The 19,483-nt window shown below is 43.0% G+C and overlaps 2 protein-coding genes across 3 annotated transcripts; one reads left to right on the top strand and one right to left on the bottom strand.

The window, feature by feature from the left end:
• Positions 1-10,103, top strand: LOC122776487 (netrin-4-like). The gene is made up of 10 exons (XM_044037059.1): positions 1-295; positions 964-1,511; positions 3,398-3,673; positions 5,182-5,308; positions 5,492-5,680; positions 6,500-6,707; positions 7,241-7,341; positions 7,444-7,512; positions 8,603-8,776; positions 9,313-10,103. The coding sequence occupies exons 1-10, from the start codon at positions 235-237 to the stop codon at positions 9,453-9,455; spliced, it is 1,896 nt and encodes a 631-aa protein (XP_043892994.1). The 5' UTR covers positions 1-234; the 3' UTR covers positions 9,456-10,103.
• Positions 10,104-10,824: 721 nt separating this feature from the next.
• Positions 10,825-16,887, bottom strand: LOC122776489 (methionine aminopeptidase 2-like). 2 transcript variants are annotated; one of them, XM_044037061.1, is made up of 11 exons: positions 16,691-16,887; positions 15,917-16,048; positions 15,629-15,691; positions 14,651-14,753; positions 14,274-14,435; positions 13,905-14,086; positions 13,638-13,732; positions 13,260-13,356; positions 12,891-12,994; positions 11,899-12,014; positions 10,825-11,800 (listed from the first exon to the last, which is right to left on the bottom strand). In XM_044037061.1, the coding sequence occupies exons 1-11, from the start codon at positions 16,839-16,841 to the stop codon at positions 11,548-11,550; spliced, it is 1,458 nt and encodes a 485-aa protein (XP_043892996.1). In that variant the 5' UTR covers positions 16,842-16,887; the 3' UTR covers positions 10,825-11,547. The 2 variants fall into 2 exon arrangements, with proteins under 2 accessions (XP_043892996.1, XP_043892998.1); XM_044037063.1 differs by lacking the exon at positions 15,917-16,048 and having other exon boundaries at positions 16,691-16,884.
• Positions 16,888-19,483: the final 2,596 nt, after the last annotated feature.

Genomic DNA, 19,483 nt, shown 5'->3' with positions numbered 1-19,483 from the left:
GTGTGTGTGATGACATAATCTCAGGATAATGACTGCAGTGATCACTGACTCACCACCATGACAGACGTGGATAAAGTTCGTGCCTGTGGGGTTTCCTCATTTGCGCGACCTCAGATTATTTCATAAAGACAAGGACTGTTGGATTAATGACAAATCAATGTGCACGTGTCCGTGGATCGAGCTGTGGAAAGGAAACGTCCTGCTGCTTCTGCCGCTGCACATAAATCCTCCAGAATGACACTGTGGACGTTACTCATAGTTTTCCCGGTGTGCGCATCTTCTCCTCTCTTTACCGGTGAGTTTGAGACTTTTGTTGTTATCTAAAGTAATAAACAAATACATAAATGTGTGACCACTATTCCCTTATAGTACCTCAAATACTCGGTGGTCTCTGCTTCATTGAAACAAATACAATAATGACTTTAATTCAAGGTCCAAACTTGCAAACGATGCAGGGAAGTTGAAAGAAGAAATATTCAAATGCAAAAACAAAGGCAGGAAATAAAACAGCAGGTTGCACTTAAAATAAAAATCATAACATAACATACCCTAAATACAATGACCCAAAAAGACACAGGTGCAAATCACTTAACAGGTGAATCACAATCATTAGGAATACAAGAGAAAGTTAACACAAATGGAAGAAACTACAAGGTAAAACAAGATAATAAGATGCACAAGAAAAAAAAGATGAACAACCAAACATGCAGCTTTTAACATGTAAAAATAGATACATATCTATTTGCAATCATTTTGACAATGGTAGCCACTGTGCCACAAATCTGAAGACCATCAAAGTGTCCAGACAGAATCATTCGGAACAGTCCAGTTCTCATATTTTTTATTTATTTCTCTATATACTGTTATTATTATACTTGTAACTTTGCACATTGTTCCACTAAAACAGGGCTTGTTGAATGTACTGCTAATGAACAAACCACATTTTATGTATTTTATTAACAGAAAAATCTCGAGGTAAAGTGGAGAGCAGCTGCTCCGGCCGAGCCTGCAACCCCCGCATGGGCAACCTGTCCCAGGGCAGAGTACTGAGCACTCAGTCCACGTGTGGCTCTAACTCCTCGGAGCTGTACTGCTTCCACAGACAGACGGCCGCCCCCCGCAGCAGAGGGACCTGCTCAGCAGTGAAATGCAGCAAATGCAGCTCTGCCATCTCCAGTCAGGCTCACCCTCCTTCTGCCATGAGCGATTCCTCTTTCAGATACCCCGACACCTGGTGGCAGTCTGCAGAGGGGGTGAAGGAGGAGACGCTCCAGCTGGACCTGGAGACTGAATTCCTCTTCACCCACCTCATCTTGGTATTCCGCTCCCCGCGCCCTGCTGCCATGGTGCTGGAGCGGTCGCAGGATCATGGGCACACATGGAAGACCTTCAGGTACTACGCCAGGGACTGTGAGCAGGTGTTTGGCCTAGCAGAGGCGTCACAGGCCGGGGGGAAGGGGGCAACCTGCACCTCCAAGTATTCTGGAGCTTTTCCTTGTTCCAGAGGAGAGGTGAGTACATGGGGCTGGTTTAGAAAGATTTATTTTATATCATGTACTTAGTAACAATAAGATAGAAAAGAAAGTAGAAAATATCCACACTTAAGGAGCTGTAAATCTGAGTCTTGTTAATTCAATTCATGATTTAACACAAGACAAGGAACATTTTGTTTTTATAAAATGGTGGTATTTAAAAGAAGAAGAGTAGTTTATTACCCTGAGATAGTACCCTGAGAAAATGGTGAAAGGTTTAATAAAAGCAGCAATAGAAGCAGTGAACAGTACAAAACGCAGACAACCATACACCCTCACCTCATACAATAAACACATAGAAAAGTAATAGTTCATTTGCTAGGGTTCCTGTTGAGTTCAGTGATGGCTTTAGGATAAAAACTCCTGGACGGCAAGAGAGAGAGAACAGGTGGTGGCACGAGTGTGTGGTGTGTGCCAGGACGCAGTGAGTCCTGAAGATGTCTTCCAGAGAGGGCAGGGGGGAGTCCAACTATTTTCCCCTGCTCTTTTGGTGTCTCTCTGGAGGCTTTTCTGGTCAGTTTCCGTGCAGTTTGCACACCAGGCTGTTAGACAGTATGTTAAAACACTTTCAGCAGAACGCTGGTCAAAAGGTATTTTATTAGAGAAAACACACTGAAAGGTAAAGTTCATTTTAAACTGTTGTGTGTAGCGTTTAAAATGCCTGTTACATTCAAGCTGATTAAATCTATCAGCTCCACACGACTCTCCCTGTGTTTCTCAGTGTAGTGGTGCTTGGATTTCGTGTCCCCTGGCAACATTCCCACACTGCATTGCACACAGAAAGTGATTCATTTTATGACAAGACAGATGGAGGCCACAGCAACACTATGCCGGTAAAGTGAGGCGGCTGCAAACACAACGAAGCACACAGAGAAAAGTGGATTCTACTACCACTAAAAAAATCTGGTGGTTCTGCACTTTGAGGGGAGAGAGGGGGAGACCTCAGTCAGGTCTGATAGTATTGCTTGACAGAGTCATTTTCTCTCTACTGGGTAGAAATCTGTTTTACTCCAAAGTGGATCAGACCACGTTGGGAGGTTTATGAGTGAATGTCAGAGTGAAAACTTGCTTCTGACTGATCTTGTAATTGCAGTGTATTTGCAGCAGGTATGTGTTTGTTTCTGCAGAGTTTATCAGTTTATCGCGTAAGCCCCCAAGCCATTATAATTATAAAATAGAAACAGACACAATGCTCAGTTTCAACTTGCCGCTTGCCGTACACAGCTGGAATATACATGCCGTCGCTACAAGTCCACCTTTTGTTCATGCAAGAATGACTTTTTTTGTGAGTTTACTGTAAATCCCTGTGTTGTTGACATGTTCTTAACCAAATTGTGCCATTTATACGAAAACCTGTATATCCATTATGATACAGTATAAAGACTGCCCTTCTTTTTTACCATGCAAACCGACAGTGCAGGTGTTTGTGTGTTACAGAGACTGTAAACTGTGCAGTTTTTCATTTATTGGGGGATTTGGTGAATGCAATGTGTGTGATTCAGTTACATTACATTAAATACAATTAAATTGGGAGTAAAGAGTTAAAATTGAACCAAAAAAAAGGAAAAAAGTTGTGTCTGTCAGTCATTTATAATATTTATGTAATATTATACTGGGCAAAAAAACATTTTTTTCTAATTGTGTCCACTTTTCAAAGTCACAAAAGATCTGAAAGTTTAACATTTGACCAACATTGAAGGTTCTGTGTCGGTGTTTTATACTGAAGCCGATTGAAGTCGCGTCATGAAAAGAAGAAACTGATAATTTACCCTATCTATTTGGATTATTGCTTAGATACTCTCATTTGTAATTGTTAGATTTGATGTTTTTTATTTGTGATTCATGTCCTGTCCGTCATGTTCCAGGTGATCTATCGAGCCCTGTCCCTCTGGCAGTCAGTGGATCCGTATGGACTGGCTGCACGAGACCAACTCATGATCACCAACCTGAGAGTCCGCCTGCTTCAGCGTCAGCTGTGTCCGTGCCAGAGCAAACATCCCCGCGCTGCTGCTCTTCCCACAGATCATTATGCCATTTATGACTTTATTGTCAAGGGCAGTTGTCTGTGCAATGGACACGCTGACCACTGTGTAGCAGCCAAGGGTTACCAGCAACAGAACCAACAGAAGACGAGTAACATGGTCAGTGACTGTGCATGTGTGTGTGTGTGTGTGTGTGAAACTGCACCATCAAAGCTCTGCTGTACAGTTTGTTCTGCGGTGAAAACCCACAGATGTTACAGTATGTCTTGCTGATGGCCTCAGTTTGTCTGCCTTGTGGTGAAATAGGGCGGAGAAGGTTTTGGGTAATGTTTCCCACCGCTCCCTCCCTCTTGCTCATCTGTGCTGAAGCTGAGGGTTGGACTGGATGCGAGGCCATGGGTTTACCCACCATTGCAGGAATTTAAGGATGCGAAAACCTCAATTATGGTATTTAGCCTAATGCTTTAACAACCAGCAGTCTCTGTCATGTCATTGTCTTGGCTGTAAGTGGAGAACAGAAGCACCAGTGTAACTCTAACACACTGTGAGGAGGAGTCAACAAGTTACACAAGGAGCTTTAAGCTGCACAGCGTGTAAATACAGTCATTATCCGTATGGATTTTAGTACTGAAAAGGCTTGCACTTAATATCTATACTCAAAGGCCAATTTATTGTGTACGCAGGCCACCTAATAAAGTGGCAGGAGTGGCTGCTGTAGGCCATCTGCTTTAAGGTTCGACATGTTGTTTGTTCAGCGATGGTCCTCTGTGTAATCAGGTTGTGAGTCAGTCATTATATACCGCTTTATCCTCCACCAGAGGGTCATGGGGGGTGCTGTGCCAATCTCAGCTACATCGGGCGATAGGTGGGGTACACCCTGGACAGTTTGCCAGTCCATCGCAGGGCCACACACACAGATAGAGACACTTTTTCACTCTCACACTCACTCCTATGGTCAATTTAGGGTGTCCAATTTACCTAATCCCCACTTTGCATGTTTTTGAACTGTGGGAAGAAGCCGGAGAACCCACACGAAGAACATGCAAACTCCATGCAGAAAGACCGTTGTTCCAACCCGGGTCTTCTTGCAGCAAGGCGAGAGTGCTAACCACTACACCACCGTGTGGCCCCACTTTTAAAGTCACCCTTTAAGTGACTTTTAAAGTATTACTAGAATAGTTGTAGTATTTTTGAAAAATTGTGCTTCCCAACCTCAGTTTTTTGTTATGTGCTCGAAACTGCTACGCTAATTCCGCACTTTTTAGACCCACTCGTAGGGGGACGGGACCTCATCCCCAGAATGTAAACCGTGTCCACCATCTTTGCTAACAGTTACGCTAACAGGACCAAGTGTCACTGGTGGGCACGTAACAAAGAAAAGAATGAAGATATTTCTCGACTCAGGGGAAACTGAGGTTGAGAAGCACAATATTTCAAAAATACTACCCCTATTCTAAGCTAAATGCAAATCAGTGAAGTATTCCTTTAAAACTTTCTTCTTCATCCTGATGCTGATGTTGAATTTCAGTAGTTCGTTGGATAGACAGATAGATTGATGGATTAAAACTGTTGCTGACAACTAAAAACTTAATGAATAAATAAATAAATAATAAAGTACGTATTGGCAAAAAGTGAAAGACTTCCTGTGTGTTGTCCTTGCCTTGTAGGTCCATGGCAAGTGTGTCTGCAGACACAACAGCGCCGGTGACCACTGTGAGCACTGTGCACCTCTCTACAATGACCGGCCGTGGCAGGCTGCCAACGGCCTCAGCGGAACACCACATGAGTGCCAGAGTGAGTGATGGGGCAAGAGTGTCAAACGCAGAGTAGGACGTGCGGCATGTAGACTTCTCTCAAAAATGAATTTAGTGTCACAAGTCACTTGTAGTCCTTTTTGTGCACTGATGTTTGATTAACTTAATGTCAGCCAAGTTTTGCGTGATGAGCTAAACAGAGTCCTGTCCATCCCAAACACAGAGTGCAAGTGCAACGGTCACGCCGAGAGCTGCCACTTCAGTCGTGGATTGTGGCTGGCAACAGGCCGGCGCAGCGGCGGCGTGTGCGACAACTGTCGCCACAACACAGAGGGCCGTCACTGCCAGAGCTGCAAGAAGGGTTTCTTTAGAGACCCCGGTCGTCCAAAAACGGCATCTGACTCCTGCACACGTAAGACCCCCTTTTTGTCCCCCCCCCTCACAGTCACACTGTCACACTTTGCTATTCCTCGCTCCATAACTCCGCCTTGATTACACCAGCTGAGAATTCCAATTACAAGGGGCAGGCTTTGATTTATGGAGGGCAATAATGAGGTCTTATTTTTCTTTTGACACTCCAGATTAAGACAGATTGCCTTGTCTTTCATGTGGGTATTTCCCCGCAGCACCTCTCCAAGTCACTGCCTCGTCAGTGATGAGATATCGAGATTATCCTCTTTGGCAGGAATGACAGAGATGTCTTGGAATTTGACTTTCATTGTAAACAGTGGAGGAATTTCTCACGGTCCATGTGAGCATGCAGGATTTTTTCCCATACTTGACCCCCCCCGCCCCCGCCCCTGTCCCCCCCCCCGTCCCCCTGTGTGTTGGGCCATTTTTAAAAAACAAACATGCTGTATTTGGAAACAAATGAGACACATGTGTGACAAAAAGAAGCAGCGAGCAGCGGGTCTGACAGTCTGGACAGAGAGTGATGCACTGTTTGTTTTTGCAGCAGCTGCTTAAATCACAGTTAGCACTTATGCCCAGCTTGTGACTTATTATGAGAGGATGATGTAGTGCATGATGAAGTACATTTTACATTTTGCACTGCCGCGGGAGTTCACTGTGTACACACGCCTGCTTTTGTGTCTACACATTTGTGTTTGTCCTTTACACACATGCATGTGCGTCATGTTCACTGTGTGGTTGTAGGTTTGTGCCAGAAAAGGAGGAATATCTTAGGAGATTTAACATGTTTAACATGTTGTCAACACTTGTCCTCTTGCAGCCTGTTCCTGCCACACTGTGGGCTCTGTCCTCTCAGGTGGCACCGCTCTCTGTCACACTACCAGCGGGCAGTGCACCTGCAAGCCTGGTGTCGGAGGCCCCCGCTGTGACAGCTGCCTGATGGGATTCTGGGGGCTGCGTGAATATGGCTGCCGACCATGTGACTGTGCGGGTGACTGTGACCCCTTTACCGGTGACTGCATATCGGGGTGAGAGCCGAGACTTTAACATATGTTTGACCAGATATCAAACTGATTATGAGGCACTTGTGCATATAGCTGTAAATCTTTTTATTCAGTCAAGCATTGGATGTTAAATCATGACTCTTTTTTTTTTGTGCTTTTAAAACCAGGCTATGAAGCATTTCAATGTTGTAAAATGTTGTAAATGTCGCTGTCTTTTGAAAAGATTTGCCAAATTTTCACTTGATTTATACTCAGGAAACATTCTTCTCAGGAGTTAATGGTCTCATTCAAAAGTTTCATCAATAGCACATCACTTTTGTAAATGATGCTGAAAATAGCTGATAAAACGTGACACGCATGAGTGTTCACCCTGTGATTCACAGCTAGTACCATCCAACTGGGGATTGTTTTGCAACCGGGAGACTATGTCCAATCTAGCTTCCTCCAGCATGCTTGTACTGTGTACTGTGTATGTCACACTGTTTATACATAAGAACCACATACAAAAAAAAACAAAGCACTGGACCTGACTTTTCTTTTTCACCTCTGCACCACAGCTCAGATGTGGACCTCTCTGACCACACAAGACACGGCAGCAATTACAGCGAGACGGCACAGTTAAGGGTAGAGGAGCTTTTCTCTGCACTGCACCACTCTGGTGAGTCACAGGTCAAGTCACACTTAATACTCTGCACACTCACCAGCGCGCATAGAGGAGATGACTGACACAAATCATTCCGGTTATGTTTCATTTTTCCAGAGAGATGTGAGTGTGTAGCGGTAACACTCGGCAGCCCTAAACTCTTCTGCGCCGCAGACTACGACTATGGTAAGCGGTGTTTGACACAGTGAATTGATTGAGTATTGTGTAAATCAGTCATGCATTGTGGGGGCCACTCAACATCATAAGAAAGTCTGTTTATAATGAAGTCATAAAATGCCTCTGGTTGTTCCACTTTATATTTGGCGCAGTGATTCCCTGAAGGCACCCTTGTTTTCCAAATGATAGAATTTCAGTTTACACTTGATGTTTGTTGCTCACAGAAACACAACACGCATCCCCGATGTCTACAAACATCCTGAAGGCATTTCCTTCCTCAAATAACAGTTAAACATAAGAGTTCTGGCTAATCTTGAAACCAGTATTGTTTATATCGGTGTTTATTTTAGAAGTCTTCCTCTTCCCTGATGTTAAATAAACAGTTTTTGTAGTTCCCCAATGGGCAGCAAAGGGATTTTGGTGTTTATAAGATGACTCCCCTTTAACCTTAGGAATGTGCTATGAACGAGGTCTGTAGAGGGCAAGTTTTAAAGTTTGAGAAGTTAATCATCATCATCATCATCCTCATCATTGTCGTTATCAGGCGTGTGTTTGTAAAAATGAGGAAATTCATCACATTAGCAGCAAGGATGTTGTTTTCTTAACAATCATTTCTCCACTCAGTCGTCAAACCTCCATTAACAACCCTAACCCTTTTATTTTAAACCCTTAACACGAGATAAAACACACAGCTATAACACGTAGCTATTTCACCCGTGGCTGTTTAAACAGTCACACACTGATAAACAGGACCTTTTAGTCTTAAAAGGAAAAGGAAAGTAACTGGAACTGCAAATAAATAACAAACAATCTCACCTGTAAGTAAAAACACACACACAGTAAGATTATTACACAACTGCAGCCTTTAAAACATCGCACAGACCTGAATCACTTAATCTTTACAGACATTGCTACTTGAAGCTGGTGTTTGTGATGAAACTGTGATTGAGACACACAAATCCTGGATCCCAGAGTGACGGAAAGACACAAGTGACTCATGTCTCACCTTTTCTCCTCTGTCCAGATTGATGTGTGTGTGTGTGTGTAGATGCTGTTATTTCTAGTTGGAGTGAGTAATTTCTTGACATTTTCTTGGCAGTGCTGGTGGTGAAGGTGATGTCAGCCCACGATAAAGGCTCCCATGCAGAGGTGGAGGTTAAAGTCAAGAAGGTCTTGTACCAGAACCCTGTGATGAAGCTCCAGACAGGAAGTGCCACCCTTTACCCAGAGTCCTGGACTACCCAAGGCTGTACATGTCCCATCCTCAACCCAGGTCAGCTGACGTCAGTTCCAATGAAAGAACGTGTTGCTCTTGATGCAGAGTAAGACGACTTTAACCCTGTGGTGGAAAGATCCTCACAGAGGGTGGCAATGTTTTAGTATCACTCACTTAGTTGAGACGTTTAAAGCTTAACACTTAAGCCATCTATTGCACTGTTATGAAACTATTTGACATCCAGCACGTCACCATAGCAACATTAATCTAAGGCAGCCATCACAGAGCAGCAACATAACCAAGGATGTGTCTGTGAGCAGTAAAAAGTAAAGAATGGATTCAGGTGACATTTTTGCACGATGTTGGTTGCGGCACAAATTTTTACAAACAAATTTTAAGTGTATTGGCACAGGGAGACAGAGCAGTCTTGGCAGAGTTGTTTCTCTATAGTTCTAATTATATGACGGTATACAATACAAAGATACTTTTCACAGGGATTTTTCTGTATTCTGTGAATTTGTTTCTTGTTTTTTTTTTTTTAACATTTTGTGGGCTTGACATTTACTGATGCCCTGCTCTGCCTTCCTCTCTAGGATCTGAGTATGTAGTTGCTGGTCATGAAGACTGGAAGAGTGGCCGACTGATGGTCAACACCCAGAGCTTTGTTAAACCATGGAAATCGAGCCTGGGACGCAAAATCTTCCACATCCTCAGGAAAGAGTGTGGCCGGTGGTAGGTCATCGCCCAGACCCAGACTCAACTCAGACTAAATGGGCAAAAAAAGAAACTGCTGAGGAACTATATTTGGTGTTGCTTGGACCCAAAAGTGAAAGCAACAAAAACAGGTACTACTAAAGAGTCCATTCTTTTATTGGGTGAAGATGTTGTCACAGCTGATGATGTGAAAAGAGTTGTGTTTTGTCATCCTTGTCTTTTCACACAAACTGCTGATAAATCATGAATGAATGAGTCAACATGAGAATGTGTGTGTACGTATATGTGTATAGGAGTGGGGATGTGTGCATATGCTGAGTGTCCCTGACAGTGGGTGTGGGACAGTGCAGGTCCACACAAGTAACTCCTGTGTGAGGAGAGATGATGCAAAACTACAACATTAAAGGACTCTCAGGTGGTTTCTCTGGCACACTCAGCTGATTGAGTTACAAGAGTGGATCCTTGTCAGGTTTCCTCAGTCACACTTGATTCTGTGAGGATTTTCTCTTGTCCTCAAAAGACCTGCTTCTATATGAGGTGGAATTACATGAGAGGGGACACTAATCTGTGTGTGTGTGTGTGTGAGAGAGAGAGGGTGCACACCATTCCACCACATGTTTCTCTTCTTGGCCTGTGACTCTTGCCGTCCTGAAATAAATACGTATTAAAAGCCTGGGTACTGATTGTCATCACACTGTATCCAATACATGTTTTTGAGGCGGACACAGTTAAGAATAGTCCCAGTCTGCTGTCTCCAAGGAGAATTACAAACTGTGCGTGGAGATATGACGCATTCCTCAGTCATACCATTACTACCAATGTCTTTGTCCCAAATACTTTACCAAAATAAGAAGAAATGGGCCTCAAATGTTCCTCATATGGGACAAAGTGGTGATTTAAGGTACATGAGTGTACTCTGCTGTCAAAGTGACATTTGTAATGCTATTTCTGTCTGGCCTACGGTATATGTTATTTTTTTCATTTAAACTGCATAAACTCTGTCAGTGAGCTCATTCTTAATGCTTCAGAGAAAAGTCTATATCATTACATGGTCACATTATGCTGAAGTATGAGGTTATGAATAGCCTGCAGCGCCTTCATTTGAAGAGGTGATTGACCTACGTGTATCATAGTACTGCCATCCGTTGGTTAAACGAGAGAAATGCACTTTTACACAGTTCAATTTCTGTTTTTTTTGAATGCCAAATGTATTTGCTGCAGCCAGCTGTAACCAATGTCAATATTTAATTTAAGTTGCAGTGTTCACTTCAAACCTTTTTGAGAGTTCTATCTAATAGGAGGAAGGGTTATAAATGTCCAAGATTTCTTTTCCAGCTTTTTACCTAAGTTGTAATGTATGTGTTCATGTTAAATAACGTGCAACATGCAAGTGAAGTCGTAATTCATTTATTGGACATATCTATTGAACATTTCTTATTTATCTATTCAAAATAATATTAGGTGATACAGACACCAAAATCTCATAATAGTCTAATACGGCAATAGGTTGTCTTTGAAAGTGGGTCCTCATATTAAATGTTTGGAAACCAGGATAAATACCAAATAATAAATAGCTGTCATTCTAACATAATGAACATACGGTTCAACCAACATCTAGAAATGTGTTTGAACAAAAAACAATATAGGCTCATGTAAGTATAGGTCTCGTTGCAGGCCTCAGAAAAGTTAATGCACAGAAGTCGATGCGAGATTTATAACAATTTATTTCTTATAAAAACTGCCCTTAAATTAAAATCCAGCAAAGAAATATAGAAATATAAATATTTCTATAAATTAATGAAGCACAGAATATTATGTGTTATCCAAAACATGTATTTTGTGCGCACTTTAAAAGCAGCTCATCAATATGAAATGACACACTACATGTTTGTTTTTTTAAAGATATGCCCTGGGACTACTGGCTTTAGCTTGTGGAAAATAACTACTAAGCTACTGCCGTGACACAAGTCTTTGGCCGTCAATGACCTGAAGGGATTCTAGCAGTGAAAAGTAAGGTCAGAGGAATATTGCATAATCGCTATCGGACTGAAGAGGTTTTTTTTGTCATTGAGCTGCCATGCTCTTCCTGGTTCGCCTTGGGTTTCGCTGCATGCTTAGTAGTCATCTCCCCGGCTCACGACTTCCTTGCAGGTGGGCCTGAGAAGAATGGTGTGTTCGTACTGGGCAGTGTAGCTGCCCTTGATGTCGCAGAGGGGTGGGTACGGGTCTACGATGCCGAGGTCACATAGATTCTTCAATGCCATCAGGTACTTGCTCTCGCCCAGGCGGTCCAGCCAGCGGCGGCAGAAAGCCAAGGTGCCAAAGTTCTCATTGATGACATTTAGCAGATGTTTAGCCCTTGGAAGTCTGCAGCACAGAGACGGCACGGAGCCAAGAGTGAGACACATTATAACAACCTGGAGACTGAATCCACGCTAGTCAAGTGGCATGCAGAAAACAACAACCTTATGGGCACGTGTCCGACATTGAAGTTTTTCATGTAATGTGAACACTCCATGTCATCGTAGACTGCGCCTCTTCCTGTGCTGCCAAATGTCTCAATGGCATAAGTTTCACCTTCCTGAGAGACGACGGTGAAAAAAAGAAGACAGAAAGTTTATAAGAACCTGCCAATCGAATTCTATCTGGAGTATTTACCTCCATGTGGGCCAGAATGGGTGTAACGTTACTGTAAAGGACAAAACGACTGCAAGTGCGTTTATCAGAAACCTAAAGTTATCAAGGTTGACAGATGAATGTGTAGCCTCTCGAGGACAGTAGTGTCCTCTCTGTAAATGGACTGGCTGCGTTTCATCAGTGTTTTGTTTCTCTCTCTCTCTCGGAGTGTGGCGGTTGTTTGAGTCCCTGTGGTATTAGCTGATAACACTGTGACACCCTCTGTCACTGCTCGATAATCAGTCAGAGTGCAGGCAGCCCAGCGGTGCACGCCCAGCTGCCGCTCCCGTGTGATCACGCCAAAACACCTCAGCTAAAAATACAATACACAAAGCTGCCACATCAGCAGCAGCACGACCCCACACACCATCCCCACATCCCCACATCCCCCCCACACCCCGCAAACCATCAGTAAAAAGAGCTTGACACAGCAACTCGCCAATTAACATCCTCAGTCCTGTCTAAATGCAGTCACTGCAGCTGTGCAGGTATGACGCAGGTGTGGATGTGAGTGGAAACCACTGCCGTGTTTCTTTCTCTTACTGGCCTGTTAATGGACTCAGTGCTGTCAGATTTTAACACAAGTTGCTATTCGATACGGCTGGTAATTGCATTAAAGGTGTAATTACAGTAGTGATGAGGGTGACTAGAATTGGAACACTTCGCCAACCACATCTAAGTGGCCATTATAGAATTAAAGGGGTTCATTTAATTAAAGGGAAGGTCAAGCATCTGGAAAAGGTTTGGTTTTAAACACTTCAGTGTTAATTACTGCACACACCTCCATCCTTGTGGCCTCTCCACCTTTAACAATTGGGACTGTCTTTCCTGAGTGTATCCTGTACGGTCCAATAGAGTGGCCATTGAGATTCCTGACTGGCTTCACTGTAAAGAGAACATACACACATGATCAAAGACCTAAAACCAATTCTAACAATAAACCCAAAAACTAGGTCTTAACCCTGCAAAAGCCCTGTAAAGATCTAAAGACCAGCGAAAAAACTCCACACTTTGCCAAAATATCCACACACCACATCATTTATACAATTTGTGTTCGTCACAAAGCCACAGATACAAGAACACTCATACACACAGGTACAATACAAACAGGACGCAGCACTCAGCGTGAAGATAAACAGCCTCCTGGTACCTTGATATGTTTTCCCATCTATCTCCACTTCATACGACTCCATGACCTCCTGAATCGTCTCACCAATGTCACACAGGCGCACGTCGATTCCTGCACACTTTGACAGAAAGGTGTTCAGGTGTAAATGACATTACATTATTTGAATTATTTGTCACCCCCCCTACACCCTATAATCTATCATACACAGTTAGTTGACAGGTACACAGTATGTTGTTCATAAACTAGAAGATAGTATTTAAATTCTGGGTACAGGATGTGTGCATATATGGTACGAAACAAAACATCTTCCATTCCTCTCACTTCCCTTTAATCCACATGGCCCAGTATTTAGAGTGTGAACAGGCGTGGTGCTTCACAGTAAGAGCAGAGTAGTTTTACCCTGATGCCGGTGTTTGTTGCATCTCTCACAGCCTCCAACAGCCGGTCAAACTTTGGATTGAAAGTGACGGTGAAGGCACAGTCTATTATTCGACCTGGAACATCAAAAACTTGACTTAGATCGTTGTCATAGTTTTTATTATTATTTAAATAAAGTGGAAGTTCATTCACTTATGAGAACAGCTCCAGTCACTTTTTTTTTTTTTTTTGGTGAAATGGCATAGCATTAGAGTAAAAGCACTTATCAATTTATCAGCGAACTCTGACCGTTGATGTGCGTTCCAAAGTCAATTTTGCAGACATCATCATAGCGCAGCACGGTGGGGTCTCCTGCGTTTGGAGTGTAGTGGGCAGCGCAGTGGTTGATGGAGCAGCCGGTGGGGAAGGCCAAGCCGGCCTTCAGCCCATTTTCTTTGATGAGCCTCCTGGAGCAGTCCTCTAGCTTCTCGCTGCCAAAAAACAGAGAGCAGCACAAAGGGACATTTAATTACAGGAAACATGAGACAGTTTTTAGTAAGATAAAAATATAAAACATGGAGAAGCAGTTGTCCTCTGGGAAAATGGTGCTGAAATAAATCAACGTTAGTCCATTAAAGCCACAGTTTGCTGTGGACAATATTCCAGTGCAGGTCTCACCAGATGTCAATCATGGTCATGCCTGGTTTGATCCAGCTCCTGACGTAGGCGCGCACTTGTCGGTGTGCCTCGGCCGCTTGCCTGAAATCGCTCCACATCTCCTCGTTGGCCCTGTCCATTGCCCGCTTCTCCTCGCTGGTGGTCCGCCATGCTGCACTGCGCCTGGTGAGAGGAAGACAGGCAGGGGGTGATCATCCTCGAACTGAGGATATAACACACTGTTGTAGAAACCTGCATAGGATAAGATGGTGTTTATTTTAACAGGGGGCAAATATTATCACTATTCTGTAAGTGCAAACCAAAGATAGCTGAATAAATGTTAGCCATTTCACGCGGTGGACAGCTAGTGTGTGAGGGTCGATTTGGAGGTCACACACCCGTCTTTTGATTTGGGGTATTCACACTCCTCTCCCTTTGGAAAGTTTCCACTGGGATACAGCTCATAAATAGGGACCGAGGGAGGGTCAGTCTGTCCCTTCACTGTGGCCCAGATAGAGAGAAGGAGAAGCAGAAGAGAGAGACGAGAAAACACAAGTTATCCTTACTGTGCCAATGACAGTGCTTTTCTAATCTAGCTGAAGAATAATGACATACAGATCTAATGAGGCGAGACCATGTCAAGTTAAAGAAGGCCAAACAAAACATGTATTCAACAAACAGTTATAATGATAACTATGGTGCACATATTTATTGTCTTATTATTTTAGTTAATGTTGAATCTGCCAGTCACATTTTGTCCTACACCTACTGTCCCTGTCAGTCCTGCAACATGTGACCATCATGACACTATCACTGCAGGTCAAACTACTTTCAAATCAAGTCCAATGTACTTTATTGTGCCACTGGTGTTTGTCTTTGTGCTACAGCAGCTGCAGAACAATACACAGCAAGACAGAGACAGAAAAGGACTGCACCTGCCCTAAAAACACATAAAACGTAAAGGATAATAAAATGTAGGTAAGACCAGGTATAATACTACTAATAATAAAAACCCACAAAACACTGTAAAACCAAACCAGCAACCACAGTGTGAAGTGGCAACAGAGTTAACCTGCTTCCTTTGTTGACATTGGAATAAATAAGGGATTGAGAAAGTTACATTTGCTCGCTCTGTAACGTCCATAATGATTTAAGTTCATTCTGTTGCCTCTGATTTTAAAGAACTTTTAAAAACAACTTTGAAAGTCTGTAACAAGCGACTCCCTGATTTTGACACTTGCATGCATCTATGGTGTGCTTGTGTGTTGTATGTTGCTCTAATTTTCACTGTCACTCTGTCCATTTTACAATAAATAAATAGTAAAAGAGGCCGTTTTGCTGCAGTAAAAAAGAAAAAGGGGAAAAAAGAGACTTACATCCTTTCTTCTTTTTCTTCTTCTTCTTCTTTTTTCCAGCCGAGTTCTCTCCCTCGTCCCCGTCTGTTGAAAGCACCATCAGTTACAGTACAGGCTGATGGGAAAGTGAGCAAAATCGACAGCAGCTTGGGCAACTTTCCCAGTGAGCTATACTGCACATGCAGATATGATCAGCTGCATTTCACTGAGCACTTTGTTGCAGCACAACCACCACTGCAGATCAGGATGATCAGGGTGATGATGATGATGATGATGATGAGGAGGAGGAGAGTAAAGATTAAGAGTTACCTTCTTCTCCATCCTCCTCCCTCTCTCTGTCCTCCAGTGATCGCAGCTCCAACTGTTTTGCCTCATCACCAACACATTCAGCTTCCCCTCTGCCCTCAGCCTCGTTCGTCGCTGCTGCTGCAAAGTCACACACTGTTGTGCACGTGAACGCACACACACACACGCACACGCACGCGCACACAATTAAGTAAATTATTTGAGGTTCATTTCAAGAAAGTGCATCCAACACCATCTCAACTTGGCAGCTTCTGCGCATAAATTCTTTCTGTACCATAAAGGGTCAGTGTGCTCAAGGACACGTGTGTGTGAACCTGCAGCATTATGACAGCCAGCCTTTAAAAGCAGGGGCTACACTTTACTTGTAGGACATGTTCAACTACTGATTTGTCTGTATATCGCCCATTGTTTGCGCTCAACAGCTGCATTTAGTAACATGTCTCTATGTTTTCCACCTTACTGCACTAAAGCTATACATGCTACTGTGTACTTTCATGCTGCATCGGTGTTTTTAAAACGAAGCATGTTTAATTTGGACTTCTATTATATCTACACATGGATCATTTCCATCAATCGCTTGTGTTAAATTCCCGTCCGTTTCCAGTTGAGCGCTCTCAGCAGCAGCTGTCAGAGTTAGAAGAGATGCACAGAAAAAAAACCCTCTGACAAGTTGACAAAGTCTCCTGTCCCGCATACACGACGCTCTCCATCATGTTGCAACACATTTATGCGCTATTTTCCTCAACGACCCTCAAACCAGAGTGTGGTGTTCCTTACCTGGTGCACTGGTCTTATTCCTCTTCTTCTTTCTCCGCCTTTTCTTCACAGACTCCGGCGCGTCTGCGTCCTCTTTCTCCTCGTTTTCCTCGTTCACTTCGTCCCCATTCAGAAGTTGCGGCTCCACTTCTCGCTGTAGCTCCGCCATCATCAGCTTGCTGAGATGAAGTGACGCATAAGCTGCTGGCAGCCTCCAGTGGTCAAAGCGGAAACGTCAGTGCGAGCAGGAGGCAGCCGAGCCAGTCATGAGCTGCTGGACCATCTGTGTGCAACAACTTGACCTGGATATAGAGAGAAGATGATCCTCTGGTGTCTGTACAAAAGGAACAAAAACTTTCTGTTTCCTTTTGGGGGCAAAACAAAGAAAATAAGAAGTCACACAATCCGTGTGTTTTCAGCAGATGTGATTACAGGTGTGACCCCTGTGTCCTGATGCGTGACCTGTAAATAATCATCACTTCTCTTCTGAGTGCGCACGGAGGCTTGTTGTCTGTTACTGTTGCTGTTTTTGTAATACCGCTGTTATTACAAAGCATTGTTTTTGTTTGTTTGTACAGCTGTGGGCAGTGCGTCAGTGAGAGGGTTACATTCCAAACGTTCAGGTTTGATAACAACTTGTGTTTTCTCGCAGTAACACTGTCAGTCTGTTCTGTTCTGTCGTTTACCTACAACTAGGTGATACATTATTGTTGGTTTTTTTGCAGTTTTGTACAGATATTCATGATTCATGTCCACAAAACACCTGGATGACAGTGTTGCACTCAAGTGCCCTCTTGATGAACATGAGGAAGTGCCCTACTGCCTGCCCTTCATTTATTTGTGGCCTCTAAAGCAACATATACATTTTAAAGATGTATTGTTTCTAAAGGAGTGCCTTTCTAGTGGAGAAAAGTGATGTAGTGCCCTATAAGATGCTCTTGCAACTTAATTTCTCGTGGGTGCCCTTCCAATCAAAAGGGTTGCCATTATGAAGTTCCCTACTGTCCCTACAGGACGTTGTCCCAAAGGGTGTCCTTAGAATGTTGTGCTGTAAAGGATGTCCCTATATAGGTACACACAGGTGTGTGAGAATGTGGGAAATGATATACTAGTGGCACCTGCCCCACTGGTGCACAGTATAGGTGCTATTTTATTTTTTGTCCCTGCCCTTTCAGATGTCTGTCCACACCACTGATGACCTTATTACTTCCATAAATATTTACTCATTAAAACTATGGCCCTTATATTGCTTCTCACCAAATACCTGCAAGACAGTCCAATCAACCATGTACCATTGGAGTAATTAACCTGTAACCAGATGATTTCTTTTTTTAAAAATGTTGGTTTCTGCTGATGTTTTCACTAAGTCTGAGTTTATTCACTTATTATAGAGTATAATGCCAAATGCCTAATGTCATTCTATGTCAGATATAGTAGAGGGACTGGATGGTACAATCTCTTAGGTTTTTCACTACAAATATTTGCATGCAAGCAATGACGTATGAGCTGTGTTCTTTGTGCTGCTGGGAGGTCAGAGAGGGAGAGGGGCTTAAAGAGCCATAAGCACTGTAAAGAAGGGAGGGCATTTTGGGCTTTTGAGCTGATGAAACTTCAGCAGAGAGCATGAAACAGATTAATATATGAGATGTTGTCACGTTTCCCAGTTGGAGTCCGGCTGCCTGCAGTGAACGGGACAGACAGGTTTTGTATAAGTACATTTGCATGTATATCTAGATACACTGTGTTATTCTACCAATCACAATTGCTGCATTCAACATGTTTACTCATTCTAATAACCATACTGTACAAAGTGGAGTCATTGTTTATACACATATCACTACTAGAGCGCTTAAAGTTGATGTGTAGCAGAACATCTTTGTTAAATCTTTACATTTAATGCAGTCATGCTCCTCTAATGGAGGTAATCTGCTTAGTTCATACATCCATTTACACTAAACAAGTTTTATTCTTTCAATATTTAATGAAAGTGCATGGGTTAGGGTTAGGGATACATCATTATATAAAACCAACATGAGTGTGGGTCTGACTGAGTAAGTTTGTTTGGAGTTTTTCGATGAAGCAAAAAGTTCCCGTATCACTCCGTCTTGCGTACTCAACAATATTGAATAGTTCTATCGGGATCTTGTTCAGGGTCAGTCATGTCACTCTGTGTTTGTGTGCAGTTCTGAGTGACCTCTTCCTCTCCTCTAGGTATCAAGTGTCCTTGTGTGCAGCAGATGTCTGATGCCCCACTGAGCACTGACCAGGCCAAGGAGAGAAGTACAGTATAGGACCAAATCCCAGTGTCCCTTCGCAACCCTTCAACCCTGAACCCTCACAGTCTTTGATGATCACTTGCTCACGGTCTAAGTACAAGAGGATGACACTAACGACTAGTTTTGTCATCCTATGCTTTTGACATCATTTTTCGTGCCACATTACTTTACCTTGATGTCATAAAACATTTTTAATTCTGCAAATTTAAATTTATCTTATAGCATCTTCTTACATTGCACTTTTTTTCTTTTTTAACTTTTCATTAAAAACACTTTTTTAAATGGCAAATGGACTGCAGAGACACCTGTCAGCACAAGTAAAGAGACTTGCTGACTGCTCCATAAGGCTGCCAAGGTGCACACTTCACACCAGCACACAAGACCAAACTCACTCTACCTCTCAGAGTGGATTTAATAGCTATGAGAGAAGTAGCATAAGCAGCATCACAAATATAGATGTAGTGTTTGAAAGAAATGGGTGAACTACTGAATAAATACTTGATCTCATAATTAAACCTGGACTAGACACATTCACTCA

This window comes from Solea senegalensis, linkage group LG10, assembly GCF_019176455.1.
Source record: "Solea senegalensis isolate Sse05_10M linkage group LG10, IFAPA_SoseM_1, whole genome shotgun sequence".
Taxonomy (NCBI): domain Eukaryota; kingdom Metazoa; phylum Chordata; class Actinopteri; order Pleuronectiformes; family Soleidae; genus Solea; species Solea senegalensis.
Note: the sequence above shows the minus strand (reverse complement) of the source record. Positions and strands in the feature narration are given on the sequence as shown.